Source organism: Paramormyrops kingsleyae, chromosome 12, assembly GCF_048594095.1.
Source record: "Paramormyrops kingsleyae isolate MSU_618 chromosome 12, PKINGS_0.4, whole genome shotgun sequence".
NCBI lineage: Eukaryota > Metazoa > Chordata > Actinopteri > Osteoglossiformes > Mormyridae > Paramormyrops > Paramormyrops kingsleyae.
Window position 1 is genome coordinate 30,574,236 of NC_132808.1, and position 18,992 is coordinate 30,593,227.

General features: G+C 44.9%; 2 protein-coding genes across 3 annotated transcripts in view; one reads left to right on the forward strand and one right to left on the reverse strand.

The window, feature by feature from the left end:
- Positions 1-1,425: 1,425 nt before the first annotated feature.
- On the forward strand, positions 1,426-14,676 carry mgst2 (microsomal glutathione S-transferase 2). Its single transcript, XM_023818404.1, has 6 exons — positions 1,426-1,552; positions 3,446-3,545; positions 9,136-9,206; positions 12,190-12,271; positions 12,351-12,513; positions 14,197-14,676. The coding sequence occupies exons 1-5, from the start codon at positions 1,495-1,497 to the stop codon at positions 12,475-12,477; spliced, it is 438 nt and encodes a 145-aa protein (XP_023674172.1). The 5' UTR covers positions 1,426-1,494; the 3' UTR covers positions 12,478-12,513; positions 14,197-14,676.
- LOC111847324 (mastermind-like protein 3) overlaps positions 13,727-18,992 on the reverse strand; it is a 114,326-nt gene continuing 109,060 nt past the window's right edge. For both annotated transcript variants that reach the window (XM_023818393.2, XM_023818395.2), the window contains exon 5: positions 13,727-17,761. In XM_023818393.2, the coding sequence (XP_023674161.1) occupies positions 16,791-17,761 (971 nt within the window). In that variant the 3' untranslated portion in view covers positions 13,727-16,790. The remainder of the gene's footprint in view (positions 17,762-18,992) is intronic.

Below are 18,992 nucleotides of genomic sequence, written 5' to 3' on the forward strand. Positions count from 1 at the left end.
CATGAAGGGGTGAGGCCACCTTGCCGGCCCACTTAACTTAAACTGTTCCAGTAAAACAGGGTTTCCAGATTCCGGTCCTGCAGGGCCAGACTCCAGCACAGTCTGCAGATTTCCCTGTTCAAACATCTTAATCAGCTAATTACCAGGTTTAATAGGTGTGTCTGAGCAGGAAATTCCCAGTCTGTGTTGGATTCTGGCCCTCCAAGGACTGGAATTGGAGGACCTTGCGGTGAAATATTCAGCTATACAAACTAAATAAAATAGAAATGTAAATACCTTTAGATAAAAAGCATAAACAAAGCAGCTAAACATTAAATATCTATGGGGCTGGGATCCCCTGCTCTCCAGAACATTATCTAGAACATTATCTACCCCATCTCCTACGAATCCTCCCTCTTCCCCTGCACATGCCCCTCCGTACTTCATGTATGAGGGTAAAGGTTCACGGTGCTTTATTGCCGTCAGCAGCTGTATACACATAAAGCCGCTGTCATGCCTTTTTCGTATGAGTTGCAGTAACTGAGGACGACTGGAACAGCAACCCTAGTCAGACACTAACTGGAAACGGAAGAATGGGCAGATCTGCTCAATCACTTCCATTGTGTTATGGCAGGACGCTATCCTGTCATGCCAACACTAGCCTCTCATTATATACGAAACACCCACCGCAAAGCTAGATTGCATGTTAATGGTAAAACAGATACAGACTCCTTCACCAACACTCATTGATACAACAATCATATTAGTATCCAACTCCAGCTTTACTGTGCTTTATATTGTCATGCTTCGTCTGCATGATTTAAAGGACAAAATTCTGCATGATGTCTAGTTACTTTCATTCAGTACTATTAATATCATATTGCTATTTATTTAAATGTATATACTATTTTTGTATCATGTGTGAATAAAATACTGCTTATATTATTTCCACTTCCAGATTTATTTAGGAGCTGAACATTTCTACGCAAACGTAGAGAAAAATACATTTATCTGTCTAGTATTAAAATAACTACAAATGTAACTGCAAGAAGACTTGTTGTATACCTCCAATATCCACTAGAGGGCGCCAAGTCAGCGCTTAAAGATGGGACTGTAGAAAGGGTTTAACGAGGCAGATGGGATTCTTGGAATATCATGGCTATTTCACTCAGTGAAACAAAAAAAAGCGGTTGGAAGATGACGGATTGGTACTTATTTCATCCGCAATCTTTAAAGGTTTCTCTTATCAGTCCTAAGGCGCTGCTATGCGATGTAAATTTTGTTTCTGTTAAGGCTCGGCAACAATTACATCAAACAGAAGTTTATATATTAATCAAGAGTTACTAACATTTCTATGAAAAATTCCAATAATCCTCTGCCTTTACTCTGGTGACGGATATGAACGCCACGTCAGGACACGTAAACCTCAAAAGGGGGCGTATCTACGACATTGAAGTAATACGTGGAAGAAAGAGGTCAATAAATGACAATCAATCAGCAAACAAATGTACAAACATGGCTGCAGATCAGCTACTTCTGTCCGCTGTGTCTCTGATATCAGCGCTGCAGATGGGTAAGAATAACATTTTAGGACCCTGCGTTGGGGTTCCGGCTACAGGGCAGCCGACATTCACAAGAAACGGACAGTTTCTTTCCCACAACCTTTACACTGGTTGACATTTCGCATAGTAAATAGCGCAATGGATGCTGCTTGAGGTATAAACTAAACTTAACTGCTGACGAATGATCTAGACCTAAAATACTATCCTTCATGGGATCGCCGGGGTCAATCGATAGCCTGAAGTGAAGTGCGGAGCCCTTTATGTAACTCCGGGAGTTATACATGTAACAACGCGTAATAAGGGGTTATACATGTAACAACGTGTAATAAGGGGGTTATACATGTAACAACGCGTAGTAAGGGGGTTATACATGTAACAACGCATAGTAAGGAAGTTATGTATGTATCCGCGTGTGATTAGCGAAGCCCACAAATATCCCATTTGCTAAATGTCCAGGAACCTTTTAGGACGATTGCCCCAAGAGGGACCGGCCAGGGGCAGGGGTAATGTAACATTGTTCCTCTTGGGACAACCATGAGGGGGCAGATAATGAGTAAGCTATGCCCAAAATAATTCTTATTTTGTTAGGTATCTATACACTCTATATATATAAACACAGAATCAACAGGATTCAAGCCGCTATGTGTATTTTGTTTATATAACACAGAAGTTAACTAGTACTTGAACTAACTCTGGAGGAAAAAAAAAAAGTAAAAAAAAAATAGTCTCTGTTTGCCTTTACTGGTACCATCGACGCTGAATGGTCAATCTGACAGTGAATCACCAAGTAATTATACGTTTCTTTGAAAATACTAATCAATCCGCCACAAAGGCAAATCGGCTCAGTTCTCACTGGCCTCTCCGGTTATATTGAGAATGCTAAATAAACAGCACAGATACAAAATAATTATTGGTGTTACTCTATAAGCCCTTTAAACCTCAGATTCCGGGAATCGGGAAGAGTGCCATAATTCTGCTGTGTCTGTCTGCTGTAGAGATCCTCAGAACGATGGGCTGAATTAGTGAGGAGGGGAAGCTCTCTAAATTGGGACTTACCTTGTTTTTCCTGGAGTCTTAAGGTCGATTGAGTTACTCCATGCTCACATACAGTATATGTTCTTGTTCAGGGCACCACTGGTAGCCGTTAGCGTTTATCTCCTAATGAGCTATCAAGGGCTTTGCAACTAACTATTAGATCAGTTTTATTTTTAAGTACAGTATCTGTCATGTTTTGGCTATTGAGTATCCAGTATCCATTACTATTCTGTGGTAGCTTCTGGGGTATTTGATATCTGTGTAACTGAGTAACCAGTACTATAACGCATACAACAATACCTGTGTACCTTCCATTTTCAGAAACCACTTGTCCCATTCAGGGTTGCAGGGGGATCCAGAGCCTATGGGCACAAAGTAGGGAACAACCCAGGATGGGGCACCAACCCATCACAGGGCACAAGGCAGGGAACAACCCAGGATGGGGCACCAACCCATCACAGGGCACAAGGCAGGGAACAACCCAGGATGGGGCCCCAACCCATCACAGGGCACAAGGCAGGGAACAACCCAGGATGGGGCCCCAACCCATCACAGGGCACAAGGCAGGGAACAACCCAGGATGGGGCCCCAACCCATCACAGGGCACAAGGCAGGGAACAACCCAGGATGGGGCGCCAACCCATCACAGGACACACTCACACACCAATCACACGTGGAGGGAACCTGTATGACACAGGGGGAACATACAAACTAATACACCCAGAGTGGTGGCGGGATTCGAACCCCCAACTCTGGGGTTATGAAACTACCATACCACACATGACAAGATGTAGCTGCGTTACATACCTCGAAAATACCCATAAAATAAAAAATAAGTTTCTGTGACCTCACCTTCCATCTTTTTTCAGGTTACATCACTCGCTGTGTCACGCTTTCGAGGCGCAAGCACAACGTTATACCTCCTGCAGTCACAGGACCTGCGGAGTTTGAGAGAATCTTCCGGGCTCAGTAAGTCGCACGCAGACTGCATGTGGTAAGGTTAGCTTTTAATGTGAGTTTCCAGCTGGGATTTTGCTGTAGTGTGTCCCATCAGAACTGGGCAGGGAAAACCTGTGCACAGGAAACAAAGACATCCATTAAAGTGAAACACAGACCACATTTTTAGGAAATACATAGATTATTTTTAACTTTTTATTTTGTATTGCAGTGGTGGAAATGTGTTATCATTTAAATCCATCCACCTACCTACTGATATTTTTTATCATCTTTGTTTAAATCCTTTAGTTAAAAATTCAGTTCTGTCTAACAGTTTAATAAAAATGAGACCAGAATGGAACAGCTCAGTTCATGGTTGGGGGTTCGAATCATGGCTGGATGGTGTGCCCATGTTCTCCTCGTTCTGTGTGGGTTTCCCCCTGTAGTCCAGAACGTGGTTAAGTCAGCTAGTGTTAATGTGTGAATGAGTATGTGCCCTGTGATGGAGTAGCATCCCGTCCAGGGTGTACCCCAGCCCCGTGCCCTGTGATGGACTGGCATCTAATCCAGGGTGTACCCCAGCCCCGTGCCCTGTGATGGACTGGCATCGCGTCCAGGGTGTACCCCAGCCAGTGTGCGAAATATCCGTCAATATTCGGGCGGGTCCCCATCTCCCTATTGTCATGCAATAATGATCTTGAGACCCCCTTAAAATTTTGCTTTTGAGGCTTTCAGGGGGTCTCATGGGTTAATCGGGGGTGTCGGACCCCCTGTACCTCACACACTGACTGGCATCCCATCCAGCGACTGTCTGATCTGGCTTTCTCAGTAATACATCATTTTGGATAAATGTGTCTTAAATAAGTAAAATGTAAATCTCATGCTGCCTATACACTCATTGCATGTTTTGTTTGGTCATTTTAAACATGTAAATTGTCAGTTGGGTTTGTAACATCTTCTTAATCAGTTTCTGAAATCCTCACAATGGGTACAGGCTCCAGTTCTCCTACAGATCGTAATCCACGTTGACAATCATGTGAATCTCTCTAAAACCCCAAAGTGTAGCCGGAGCCACTGAGTGATGGTGGTTCCTCCTAGTGAGAAGCAAGGTCTTAGCAGGTCCTGTGAGGACGAGGAGGCAGCGCCGCAGTTTGTAGATGCTGCATGAGGTCATGCCACAGGCGCACACTGAGGAAGCTGAGGAGGGACACCGAACGCACTGGTGTGTGTGTGTGTGTGTGTGTGTCTGACAGGGAGCAGAATGGAAACTGTTTCTCTGCCACTTACGACTGCAGACATTTCAGATGTTTTTGTTAGCTTCGGCCTGTACCTGCAGCTCTCCTTCTCATCTCTCCACCCCGGCACCGTGAGACTGGCTTTGGGGAGTTTCACGCATTGACCCAGCCGTGCAAAATTCAGCCAGCAGGGTCAGCCTCGCTAAAGGCAGATGAGGCAGCCACTCAGGGCCGGCCTCACTAAAGGCAGATGAGGCAGCCGCTCAGGGCCTGCAAATTGCTTGGATTGCGGTGGAAGTGAAATTATTGTTTATTTTCCTTGTAGCCATCCCCCCCAAGTAATGTTTTGCCTAGGGGCCCTGAAAAGGTAGAGCAGGCCCAACCTACAGTTGAAATAGGATATATAATAACCTTATTGTCATTATGCATCAGCACAGTGAAATTGTAAAACAATGACGACTGAAATGAAAAATAAAAAACACAAAATTAAGTAAAACAGATACTTCCATATAAAATGCAGACTATGGAGAAAGCGGTTACTATAGACAGAGTGGCATTATACACAATGTGAAGTAATTACTGTACCCACCAAAAGGGCTCCAAGGCCAACCGTTAAACCGGCAACGGGGTCCTGGGTGCCCAAGGCTCACTGATGTAGCCCGGAGCTGAGGATAGCCCGTCTGGTCCAATCCCACAGGCTGTGAGAGAAAGGTATCAGAACACACCATGTATCACAGCTTGTGTATCGGGCTGCGTAGCGTCAGACCAGTCAGAGTGCCCACTGACCCCTGACCACCGGCCAAAGCACCTACAATGGGCATGTGAGTGTCAGGACTGGGCCATGGAGCAATGGAAGAAGGTGGCCTGGTCTGATGAGTCACTTTTTATGTTACATCATATGGACGACCGGGTGTGTGTGTGTTGTTTACCTGGGGAAGAGGTGGCACCAGGATGCTCTATGGGAAGAAGGCAAGCCGGCAGAGGCAGTGTGATGCTCTGGTCAATGATCTGCTGGGAAACCTTGGGTCCTGGCATTCATGTGGATGTTACTCTGACACAGACCACTTACCTAAACATTGTTGCAGACCAAGTAAACACTGCAGACAGTCGTGCGCTTGGAAGGCTGTGTTCATGCTACATTTGGCCACGGACACAGATGGTCTCGGTCGGTGCATGCATACAGCAGTGATACTCCACCAGACCAGCAGAGGGCAGATGTATTGCAACAAACACAAATACAAGCATAGCAGTGAAACGGGTAAACTTTTTATGAACAGTTTTAAAGTTGTTTGTACAGGCTTGGGAGGTATTAAAGTAATACGACATACCAGTTAGCTGGGACCCTCCACCACTCTTCAGTGAATTTTATCGCAAAAAAATTTAAATGCCTGAATCGCTTTGTGTCGCTTTTGAAAATACCGTGTACTTCAGTATAATGTCTGGACAGGATGAAAAATTAGATATGTGAGTACCTCTGCACCACCTCATACAGCTGCTCACTGTAACTACTATTACAAAAACTATTCTTTCTCTACTCTTTCTTGGTTGTCCTCTGCTCTGTGAAAGTCAGTGCTGCCACCTACTGGAAGTACCTAATTAATGATCATGCACATGCGTAGTCAATGTGCACAGAGGTGCGTAATCTCTGCCGGACAAAAAAATCAGGGCTACACGAGTGACGTCCGCAGTCGTCTGGCACAATCCCCAGATGAGGAAGTGTAAATCACCCTGTGTACAAATCAAAGTGTGCGCGGGAAAATTAAATATGAAATGGCCTTAATGTACCTTTCCACACTGCAGAAATTGTTCAGTGATGATTTGAGTAACGTGAGAAAGGTGTTGACTTGGCCTCCAGATTCCCCAGATTTCAATCCCATCCAGCATCTGTGGGATGTGCTGGACAAACAAGTTCAATCCATGGAGGCTCCGCCTCACAACTTAGATAATTAAAGGATCTGCTGTTAACGTCTTGGTGCCAGATACCACAGGACACCTTCAGAGCTCCCGTGGAGTCCATGCCTTAACGTGTCAGAGCTGTTTGGTGACTCGAGGGGGACCTACACAATATTAGGCAAGTGGTGTTAATGTTGTGGCTGATCGGTGTAAACAGGAAGTGGGACTTTGTCTCAGTTTACTGTGGATGACAAAAGGGTGTTTTTTTTTGGTCCTCTTTCAATTATATGTTAGGGTTATATAGGTATTGTCTTTGGTAGTGGTAGTGTATTTTGGAATACAGAGCTTGTTGAAAACAATCCATTTGGTTTCAATAATCTCTGCAGTAACCCTGAGCCCATTGTGGGGGCTTAAGATACGAAGCAGTTCGTACTCTAGACGGGGAACAGTCTGTCACAGAACACACATACATTTATAGCTTAGCTCACACACAAAGGATAATTTAGAGACATCAGGCCCTGAGTTTTTGGGCTGCACGAGGACGCCGAAAATGTCCAATCAGCTCGAGCGGGTAAGTAACATGGAACTTGGCCCAAAATTCGAACCAGCAACCGTGGGGATGCAAGGCTAAAGCGGGTCCTTTTACACCCAAGACAGAAACTTGATGGCCAAATGTATGCTACACCAGTAGAACATGATGAGAGGAGAGCAGGCTGTACTCTGCGAAGCTGATGTTACTCCAGTGCACAGTGAATAAATTCCAGTTTGATATCCTTGCACCATTTCCAGCTCCTTCTGCAGAGGGCCATGTCAGCGAAAGGACTGACTGGAGTTTGTCGCTTGTTTATATTGGCTGCTTTTGCCAAGTGCTGAGGGCTTTTGTGCATGTAACCTATTCCAGGAGAACTTAAGGTTCAAGTGTTTCGCGGTCTTGGGCACGGACCTGCTTTATCTCCAGTTGCTAAGCAACGACGGCACCCTTTCATCCTTCAGGGAATAATGATGGTGTTGGGAAACATTACTCATTATTGTAAATCGCTTATTTATCCGTTGAAAATGTGGTATTTACTCGCTGAATGTGAGAACCATGAACAGTGAGTAGATGCCAGTAATGCACAGCCCATTCTTTCGTAAGCTGAGAAAATTACAGCGAGCAAATCAACTGAAAAGGGGCAAACATTAGGAGAGATCATTACAGTGAAAAATGACTGAGTAAAATAGTGCGGCCATGCAACGGAGTATGAAAACACGACGGTTTTGCGTTTTATTTAAAACTGTTGAAAATGTGCAGTAAGGAAAATGGGTTTTGTTTTGGCACCATAACAAAGACGCGCTTTGGGGACTCGAGAAGGAGCCAAGCGCTGCCAGTAGGAACTGAGGGCGGCCGCGGTGCCTAGCATGCCAATCTGCGGGATGGGATCTCTGCACGCCTTCGGTACCAGACATATTGAAAATGCAAAGGCAAAACCGGGCCGGTGGGGCCGGTTCAGTGTGTGTGTGGAGCAGACAGCTCATTTATTACCGTGATTAAAATGCGGGAGCTGAGCTCGGCGCAGACAGTCCGAGTGCATTAACATCGAGCGCGTCCGATCACGCAGGCATGTATTAAAGGTTATTTAAGTTAGGGCGATCTGTAGCGGATAAACCCTCTTATTCACCCGCATCCCCAGGGATAAAGCGAATGCAAGCCCAGCTCGGGTCTAAAGAAAATGAGAAAAGCAGCCTCCACCGGAGCCCCAATACCTAAGGCATGTCACAGACGACTGAATAATTACGTCGTCGCTAATGCCTCTTGGTTCATCACAGTCAGGGCCGGCATCATGCAAAATAGAGGAGAGGGCATGATTCATTAGGGCGATGAATTAAGCGCTGCTCTTTTTACATACGTGCTCTTAATTATGGAAATCGGCTGTTGTCTCCCAGACGCAGCGTTGCGCTTTGCTGTTAATCACTGATGAGACCCAAACATAAGCTGTACTGGTGATTACCAGCTTTCCTCTCATTTCCTGGCAAATGAATATGATTATTGGATCCTTTACTCAGCAAAATAAAACATTACAGGCATAACGGGGGCGCTTAATTAAGAAATGAAATCGAACGCTACAGACAGGGAAAGTGGGTCCCGCTCCAAACATCATCAGTTCTCGATGTTTGTCTGAAAATGAGTCATTTTAACAACCTCCTGTTTACGCCAAAGGTGCACTCGATTTATAAATAAAAAAAACTTTTTTTTTGTTATAAAACAATTCCTGCGCACCTGGCACCAGGCCTATTTGTGCTGAATATTTCACTGAAGATGTTTTTGATTTTTCTCTAAATATGTTGTGTTTTGCTGATATATTTTATCGAATGTTTTCTTTTGCTTGATTTAACCCATAGGTCCTGGCACTGCATGTCATGAATGCCGATCCCTCTACCAAGTGTCCGATAAACGTTAACTACCCATAAAGCGGTTAGTTTAAGTTCTCTCTGACTGATCGTACATGTTCCCCCAGACAGGACTGCGTGGAGATCTACCCCCTCTTCCTGGTTGTGTTGTGGATCTCTGGAAGCTTCTTCCATGAAGGTAACTACCTGGCATAGTTAAGGGCAAGAGCAGCCTCAAACATATAAAGGACATGGACGCAAATAGCGATTCATTGTGCCACAAACCAAAAAATTCTCCCTCCCCTGTAAGGACCCTCTCCTCATTAACAAGTCATGATGTTACGTATTAATTATTTTTGAGCATACATTCTATATTTCCAATGCACTGCACAGCATGGAGCAGGCAGTGAAGAACTGATACCACTATCGAATATCGCATCAAAATTAACCCGAATCTAACATCCTTTTTATACCTTTGTTTCCCAAACCTAACAGTCCCATTCCTGTTGTACTGCAATTCATGATTGTGGCAGTTGCCTAGGTGACACTTGTATTAGTACAATGACACAGGGTCACCACACGTCTGCGTTTCCCTGGACACGCCTCTTTTTGGGCCCCCGTCCGGGCGGCTTTTCAAAAATCTGAGGTTTGTCTGGGTTTAGCGCTGCAACCCATATGATCCAGTGTTGCGAGTTACACTGAAGTACCAAGTGAAGGACCAAGGCACCGATTTTCAATATACAGCAGCCACTCAGTAACACCACATGGCGTTTGCTTAAAAAATTGAATGATGTACGTATCCCTACGTGTCGCGCTGCTCACGAGTGACATCAGCTCTGGGACGTTTCCGGGAGTGGCATCAGCTCCTGGGAAGTTTCCGGGAGTGACATCAGCTCCTGGGAAGTTTCCGGGAGTGACATCAGCTCCTGGGAAGTTTCCGGGAGTGACATCGCTTAAACACTTTATATTTGAGACATTTTGTGAGCGACAGAGCGTCCCCCTTTTTCGTCTCACCAAATATGGTGACCCTACAATGACAGATTATCATTTAAATACTGCAAATTCAGGGCCGGATTAAGGAGGGGGGGGGGGATCTGGATCTGGGATAGAGAGAATTTTTGGGCCCAAACTACCTAGCATATTTTGAAGTATAGAAAATATTAAGTGGTTATGCATATCAGCTTCAAGGGTAGAGTCAACCAGAGTAAAGAAAATGGCAACTAGCTTTAAAAATAAAAGCTTTTAGCTTTAAAATGAATGACTAAAACCTGCACAGAAAAAATATAGGCCTACTAACTGAAATTAGGAGAGACAAAGTATACTGTATCACAGCCTATATCTTTAATTAGCTGCTCGGACCACAAGCGGCCCTAAGATGGCAAACCATTGAAACGCTTAAAACATATGTTTTAAACATGTAGTTTTGAAATGAAATGATAATGAGAGACAAAGGAGAAAAGGTATAACATAATGAGAAGCCAGAATACAGCAACAGGCTTTTTTAAAGCATTATGTCATCTGGCACAGACTATTTCAATGCTGTGCGGCTTACAGAATGACCAGGTACCATCACCAACTGAGTCCTTAAAACACTGAACTATATGATCTTATTGCAAAGGCCTGAGCAAGCAGGACCATCAAATACTGCATAGGTCACACTGCATACGAACCCATATATACATGGAACTTTCAGGAAACATTCTTACATACCTATGGTATTTATATACAGCTGTGGAAAAAATTAAGAGACCACAGCAAGATTTTCAGTTTCTCTCATTTCTCAAGTCATGGCTATGCACCTGTGTATGCACTCCAGTCAGGCTCTTCCCTGTTTCTTATTAATGAAGAGCTTCTTCCATGTTTTATGGGACTTCAGTCCTGCTTCCAGGAGCCTGTTATGAACTGTCACAGCAGTGCACTTCACACCTGCACTTAATGTCTCCCATTCTTTTTGAAGGTCACTTGAGGTCATCCTCCTATTTATGAGGCACTGCTGGATACGTTGATGGTCATCTCTGGCATTAGAAAGTTGCTTCTGCCCCTCTAACTGGCTGCCTTTTGGTCGTTCCCAGTGTCTCCTGCTTCACCTTATCCTTGTGTACTGCTGTCTTAGAAACTTTGAGCCAGGAAGTAGCCTTCCGCTGGCAGAACCAAGATTAAACCAGGATTTAACAATGCAGATTCTTAAAAAATAATACTTTTTTCCCCAGAGCTATATATGGAATATATATATCAAGCCACAAAGAAAAGTAACCGTGTAAACCTGTAACACATCTTGTTCTGAACACTAAGCACAGTTTCTAAACAAAATTAACTTTTTATAATGCCTGCTAGGCAAAATATGCCTTTTATATGTATAGCAAAGCATCCACCTCTCAAAATATGCTGACGTCGGCGTTTGTGCAATCGTAATGGTCCAGTGATCAAAATCTATCACCGTACTTGGTCCACAAAACAAGCTAAATTGGGAAAATATTACAGAAACTCCCAGTAGATAATGGCCCATTCGCACCTTGCAGTTCAGGGATGTAGTGGGATCGGGAGCAACACGAATAAAAAGAAAAGAGGTCAAAGTTAATCTAACATTTTTAATGTATTTCAGTGACGTTCTAAGTAATTGTGACTGAGGGAGATGAAATAAAGGGGGAAAGCCGTTTGAGTGCCGTTTACAAACGCAGCACTTGAGAAGCGTAGATAATAAACAGAGATGCTTTACCCATTTATCACGTTTGGGTTGGTAACGACCAGATACTTTTTTGGCAAATAAATGACCGTAAAACAATGATGAAGATATCTACTGACAACACTGAAGGACCCCCTCCCCCTTGCACAGCCTAATTCTAACCTTCTCACTGGAAAACATTAAAACCAGTTAAATAATAAGCAGGTGTGAAAGATGTATATGTAAGTTTTAATCAACCAAGCCGTTTGCAGAGCAGCAAAGAAGATAAAATATTTGCATACAAAAAAATGACCGTGATTATTTTGGGGGCCCCTGCCCCAGTAAGCCCGTCTAAATCCCAGGTACACGAAGGTTACGTACTGCTAACTCTTCTGAGGACATTCTGGTCAATGAAGACCTCGGAAAGAGCATCCAAAGTCTCACACCAAAGCTCGTTTTTGATCTTCAGTAAAAATGCTCCTCACCTTCACCAAATGCTTTGTCATCCGCTTTCTTTCAGCACTGGCAGCTGTTGGTGGTCTGCTGTTCATTTTTTCCCGCCAAATGTATTTTAACGGTTACGTCAACTCTACGAAGAGCAGGTAAAACCATGACGCACTGCACCAGAGAACAGTGATGAATGAGTCCTGCTGAAAGTGCAGCGTGTGCCTCTGCCTGCAGATTACCGGGGTTTTATCTGTCCCTGGGGGCTCTCGTCTTGCTGACAGCGACCGGGGCCGCCGGCCTTCTGCGTCAGTTTCTTGACGACTACCTTGACGTCAACATGCACAAGGTTTTCAAGAGTTAGCGAGTTTGCCTGAAGACACATTGTCGCTTCGTCCAGGTAACACAGCTGTGGCTTTCGGCCAAAAACAAATACACTTGTTTGAAATGTTAAAACTGTATTAGGTATCGCTTTACATTAACTGCACCTTCATAATGCATCCATAAAACGTTCATAAGCAGCATGTAAGTACGCCTTAACATACTAACATACCCTAACAGCGTTAATGTACATTAATAACAAACATTATACAATTATAATGTTTGTTATTAATGTATATTAAAACTGCTAAGGTATGTTACGATGTTAAGGTGTACTTACATGCTGCTTATGAACGTTCTATGACTGCATAATGAATGCATTATGAAGGTGCAGCTGAAGCATTACGTCATACCATAAGGCCAATACAGCCATACCTTGCACTTTGGGAATGGCATATTTGCAATGTCTGTACAAAAGATTAGGAGTGGTATGGTTCCTGACTGGTTTTACATCAAACCTGTTTCAATCAGTGTAGGTGAAGGAGAGGTGATGAGGTAAACAAAGATTTTCCGGGCTTGAGACATGGACTGTTTATCTGATAGAAGATGGGAATTTAATGACCTTTGAATGGGGTGTGATAGTAGATTCCAGGCAACACAGCTGTGTTTTTCAAACTGAAAGGTGTTCAGTCTACGTCCGTGATGATCTGGAATCGGCACGGGCGAGGGTCACTGTGGAAGACCTTCCAAACCTCATTCAGCCCATGACCTGAGGGATGCACGATAGCAAATGGAGATTTGACGGAATATTAGGGCTGCATCTCTGATGCTTTGTACGCTCAGTCTACGCAACATCTAAATAGAATCAAATATCGAAATCAAAATACTCAGTACTTTGTCAGTTCTCTGGCTGCAGAAGGAACAAACAATGACAAAAAATAAAAAATAAAAAATCACGGCTACAAATGCTACAAATTGTTGTGTTTCGATAGCTTCCTTTAACGCATGTCACAAACTGAGATTTTGGTGTGCGCTCCCTGGTGAGAAAGTCGACTGGTGATGTCTGGCACTTCTTGATCGATTCCTTTTGTCTGATTATATGCGACTTGTTTATATTTTTATTACTCCCCCCCCCCCCAGACAAAAAATATATAAATAGTAAATTCCTTCAATGTAATTGGCAGCATTCTATTTTTAGTTGAAAAAAATTGTGTAGGATTATAGACAAACAACCTTGTCCTACAGTCTCATGCAATCTCACAATCCCCTAAGCAAAGAACCAGAAAAATGTCTGCGTATAAGAGTTCATTTAATACAATAAGAGAACATTCTCCTTTATTTTTACTTTTTCTGCAAAAAAAGTTATAATTCTCTCGAATTGACATTTCATAATTCTATACAAGATAAAGAAATCAGCCCCGCTTAAGGTTACAGAGTGAAATCTTACAACTAGAAAAAAAATAGAATAGGTTTACAGTACAAATTAGTAGTAAGACATTGTCTGAAGTGCAATGCTGTAGCTCAGATGAGTTTAATCGTGAGGTTAAAAGAAAGAAAAAAAGTAAAATTTTAAAGAAATAGCAATTTCTTTAAATGTTGTTGCCAGTTATCTGATGTTTTAGCCTGTAAAAACATATTTACAAATAACTTTAATCTTTTATATATAATTTCTTTAACATCACATGTACTTCAGCACCAATACAAAAAGACCGAGGGAGAGAAAAATGGAAAAAATAACAGTGTCTCTTTTTCTTGGTCCCAGATCCATAACTTTTGGGGGAAGCTTAAAGCGAACTTTTCTTCAAGTACTGAGCTGCAAGTCGGTTTCCTGCAACGCTACCAGATGCTGAAGTGGTTTTTTTTTCTCCTTTTATTTTTCTTTCAATTTTTTCTTTTTTTAAAATTTCATCTGTAGCTCTCCCACACATGAAACAGTGATGGAAATATTTCCAGAACAAGAGATGTCCAGCCCAGGAGGGAATGGAGCATATACTCGGGTATGCAGAGGCACAAACAGGTTAAAATTAAATAACAAATATCAGACTTCTGCTCTTTGGGAGGGGAGGGGGAAAAAAAATCACTGCTCCAACAAACAAAATCTGTCTTGTGACAACAAAATAAATATAAAAGTTGGTCTTGACACTGATTTTCAGGTACAATGAACAAAGACTGCTCACAATGATGTAACTGTATAAATAGACATTAAATTGTCAATAATGTATTAAAAAATTTTATATATGAAGGCCCACATGGTCAGTGAAGGCTTTATTCTATATAAGTTGAGCTTCTAAACTTCATTTTACATTTGATTTTTTTTTCCCAGAAAGCTATACCATTTTGACTCTGTCATACGGCTGTATTTTAATTTTTATTTTTTTTATCTGTGGGGTGATTCTGATCGGGATCCTGGCTTGAGCTTCCTGTAGCAGGTTGTGAGTCTATGTCCTTAAACCTTACACACACACATATAAAGTCTCACACACAGTGATGCATGATGGGAAATTTAGAGATGCCAACTACCCAAACCCAGATAAGGGGAGAATATGCCAACACCACAAAAATATGTAAGTGGGACTCGAACCCACAACCTTGGAGGTGTGAGGCTACCCACTGAGCCACTGTGCCACCCAGGTATCAAAACCATAGATGTAATCCATAGCGTTGTACAGCGTACAGAATTGACCTATTTATCTGTACTTTTTTGGAGAGGGTGAAGGACAAAGGATAAACGGTGGAGAATAAGCACAGCTGTAGCAGCCTGAATGGGCATCCCTGGGGTGATGTAGCCAGTATCTCTGTGGCTTAACAGAGCGCCAGGCTGGAAGACAACAAGGTGACTGTTAGCCGGAACAACGCCACGACAGTGTGCGCCATTGTGGCGGGGGAGGGGCCTTAAAAACTGGGGCGTCGGCGCTCCGGTCCGCCTTTTCACGGCGGGAGGACAAGGACAGCATTCACGCACTGGGAGGAGCCAGAGCAGTCTGGAGTTCTTAAAGAAAACGGACAGACAGGACGCGAAAGGTCGCTAATGTTTATATGGCCGCCGTTACACACCAGCATGGTCATTGTTGTTGCTGTCGTCGTCGTGGTCGTCGTCGTCGTCGTCGTCGTCGCGCGGCTCACAATAAGCAAGCGGGCCGAGTTTTATCAATTGTGAGATTCTGTGTAGAGAAATGGTGGTGGGGGGTTTTATGAGGGATTTATCGAGAGTGTGGCGAGGAGGTGCCAGTTCACGCCTTCTCATGAAGTGAAACGAAAGCCATTCCTGCAAACAAACGCAAACACGGAAGTCGTTTATCAGTCGGGGGGAGAGAGATCGCAAATGTGAGGGGTTATCTGAAGACTCACGTCTCAAGAACTATTTAGGCTTTTAAGGATAATGCAAAATCTTTAATTTTATAATAAAAAAAAGACAAAGTCACTTGTGGTGGCTTATACATTCATCACCTACCATTTAAAACGTTACACTTTAAATATAAAGCTCTGTGATCACCCTCCCATAGCTGCCACTTAACCTTTGTTTATTCCACTCCAGCCCCGGTGCATTATGGGTAGCCGCCAGGTCCCTCACAGTAGGATGTACATGGAAACTCAGCCGAAGGCAATGCCTCATGCCGGTTGCCTAGCAACAGCCCACACTGACAGGGGCGTGCTCCAGTTCCTCACAAAGAGACGAGATCGCTCCGTGGCCGTTTTCACAGTATAAACTTAACACAAGCCACTTACAAAACGACTGAATTAAAAAAAAATGAATGAATGACAACAGTATTTTCTATCGCTCCCTCAGAGAGACCATTAAATCCATCTGTGATAATTCAAATTTGTTTACAGACACGTTATTTTGATGGCACAAAGACTTTTAGGTGTCATACCAAAAAAAAATAAAAATAAAAACAAATATAAAACAATCATAAAAGCAGAATGAATATACTCCCCCAGTGTTCTTTAAAATCTCCACTCTCACCTTTTCTAGGTCCTGGAAGTAATATAAGCAGTGTCTCTTAAAATATATAATTTTTCTTTAAATCCATTTAAGGAAGATACAGAGCTAAGAATTTTGAGGGATCGATTCAACTTTTTATGAAAAGGAAAAGATTTGCCATTATAAAAAATGGAAATAAAATCTCTTGCTCTCTTCGGACTATTCAGCTCCAGAACAATGACAAAATTGACCCAGTTCGCCTCGGAAAAAGGTCCTTTCCCCAATGCCTGCACTGCATACACAAGAGACCCGTTTCCTCCCCCAAAACCATAACATTTTCCAAAAACAAAACATATTGCCTTGTCTTTTTCTTTTTAAATCCCCTTTACGTTCAACTGCTACCATTGCCGTGAAAGGTGTCCCTTCATTATGGGCTAGGAGAAAAACTCATCCATCCAGCCGTCCGTAGAGTCCAAGTCTGCGCTGTCCGTCAGGTTGAAGGGGCCGGTGCCGGAGGGCTGACCGCCATACGGGCCGTACGATAAGTCCTGACTGGGCGTCTGCTGGTAGCTCTGCTGCTGGCCGCCTTGCACGTAGGAGCCAGCAGAGGGCGCCATAGGCTGCCCGCCGCCCTGGCTGAAAGTAGTCATGTTGGGGATGGCCTGAGCCACCCCTGGCATTACCATGGGCCGCGGCTGATTGGTCCTCACCTGGCCCGCCATCTGGGGCATCATCTGCCCGCCCATGGCCGGGTTCATGGCCCGGGGGTCTACCACGGGCTGCGGAAAGTGCTGCTTGGGCATGCGCGGCTGCCCCGGCTGCATGGCGTACGGCGTGCCGCTGCTGAAGGCCACCATCTCCCCACTAGTCCGGCCGCCCATAGCCTGCAGCTTCTGCTGCTGCTGCCAGTTGTGGGCGCCCTGATTTCCCCCTCCCATCATGCTTTGCAGTCTCTGCGCCTGGGCCTTGGCGACGGGCGGGGTGACCGAGGGCCCCTTCAAGGGCTGCTGGGACATGGCGGGGTTCATCAGCATGCCCTGTCCATAGCCGCCCCCCAGGGCCGTCCCCGGAGCCCCGCCTCCTGCCTGTCTCTGCGCGGGGGCCGGATTGTGGGCTACGCCCATCGCGCTTTGGTTTGGATGCTGCAACATTTGGTTCATGCCGGGGTTCAGGCTGTACATGCCCTGTTGGCCGCCAGGCTGGGTGTTGTAGGCCATGTTGAGGTCGGAGGAGGGGGCGCCCCCTGCTGGTGGAACGGGCATGGAGCCGGACATCTGCACCGGGGGCATCTGGAGCATGCCCTGACCCTGCTGCTGCTGCTGCTGTTGCTGCTGCTGCTGCATCAGCTGGGCGTTCCGCATGGACGCCAGGGCCTGGTTCCTCGCCGCCATTTCCTGCGGCGTCCCTGCGAACGCATGCGGGAAGCAGGAAGTGAGACGCAGGAGGTCACGTGACACCTCTCAGGGAATGAACTCCCCCCCCCCCCCCCTGTTTTTCTCTGCTCATTTGCAACTCATTACATGCGAGATCTTGGCAGGCTGACTTGCATGGCAGCCAAATTAGAAGAACACGCTGGCCGGCTGGATCCAGCCACCTCATTGTTTCCGCGGTTTGTTCAGAAACATAAAGCTTCCTGCCCCAGTGACTCTAAGCAGGGAGAGCTCCTTTAAACGGCTACTACACATCAGGCCAGGCTGCCAGACACGAAGCCGGGGGAGTTCCATGCCATCGTTGCTTCGAAATCCTGGCCCCAGTTTCAGAAGAATTCTGCACGTAACCTTTGCCTATTCCCTCATGCTTTCTAGAAAGACACAGAAGAGGCCCTAGTTGACCGAATCTGATCTGGGGACGGATTTCCTTACTTATGAAAAGAGGTTCACAAGGCAATGAAGATGCGACAAAGGCGGCCACCCCTTACTTCAGAGGGCCGATATCCAAGCTTATTAGTCTCTTCTGGGGAACAAATCGATGACCCCAGTAAAAAAAAAAAAGGGGGAAAAAAACATGGGGAGCTCCTCCCCCCCATTAGCCGAGTAAAGCTCAATTTCTCAGCGATTGGTGTCGACTCGACGGAACGCGCCAGAGGCCGGGGGCAGGTTGTCATGGCAACAGGCGCCGACCAAAAGTGATAAATTTCAGGCGGCCACATCAGCTCCTGGTAACCGTGCAGAAATGCTATCGATAGGCTCCGTCAGGATGGCGTCAATATGATCTAAATGCAGCTGGCTGCTGATGGCCCGAACCAAAGCAGGACCCCACCCCCCCGTCCCCCACAGATTGGATCTAAATATGGTTTCCATGGAAACGTGACAAGATAATCAATAGAGAGGCATATTTCGCCCTCCAGAGGGGCGGAACGAGAGATGAAAGGTGTCCCAGATGGGCCAGTGATAATTATCAGTGTCATGGACTCTCTTGATTTGCTGTGAAGTAAACAGGCATGTGCTTGGGGGGGGGGGGGGGGGGAGGGGCGGCTAAATCCCCAGGAAAAAAAACACACGGGCTGCTCAGAGACATAATAAACTGTAGCTGCCCCCCAGCCTGGACCAGCGCTCTCAGAAACATTTCACACTTGCTGAGATGCTCCACTAAAGACGCAGCGACTTTCCCAACCTCTTCACTTCGTCTTAAAATCA

Coding starts and splice junctions, on each gene's coding strand:
- mgst2 (XM_023818404.1), top strand. CDS start 1,495: ATGGCTGCAGATCAGCTACTTCTGTCCGCTGTGTCTCTGATATCAGCG. Junction 1,553..3,445: donor GATATCAGCGCTGCAGATGG/GTAAGAATAACA, acceptor ATCTTTTTTCAG/GTTACATCACTCGCTGTGTC. Junction 12,272..12,350: donor GTCAACTCTACGAAGAGCAG/GTAAAACCATGA, acceptor CTCTGCCTGCAG/ATTACCGGGGTTTTATCTGT.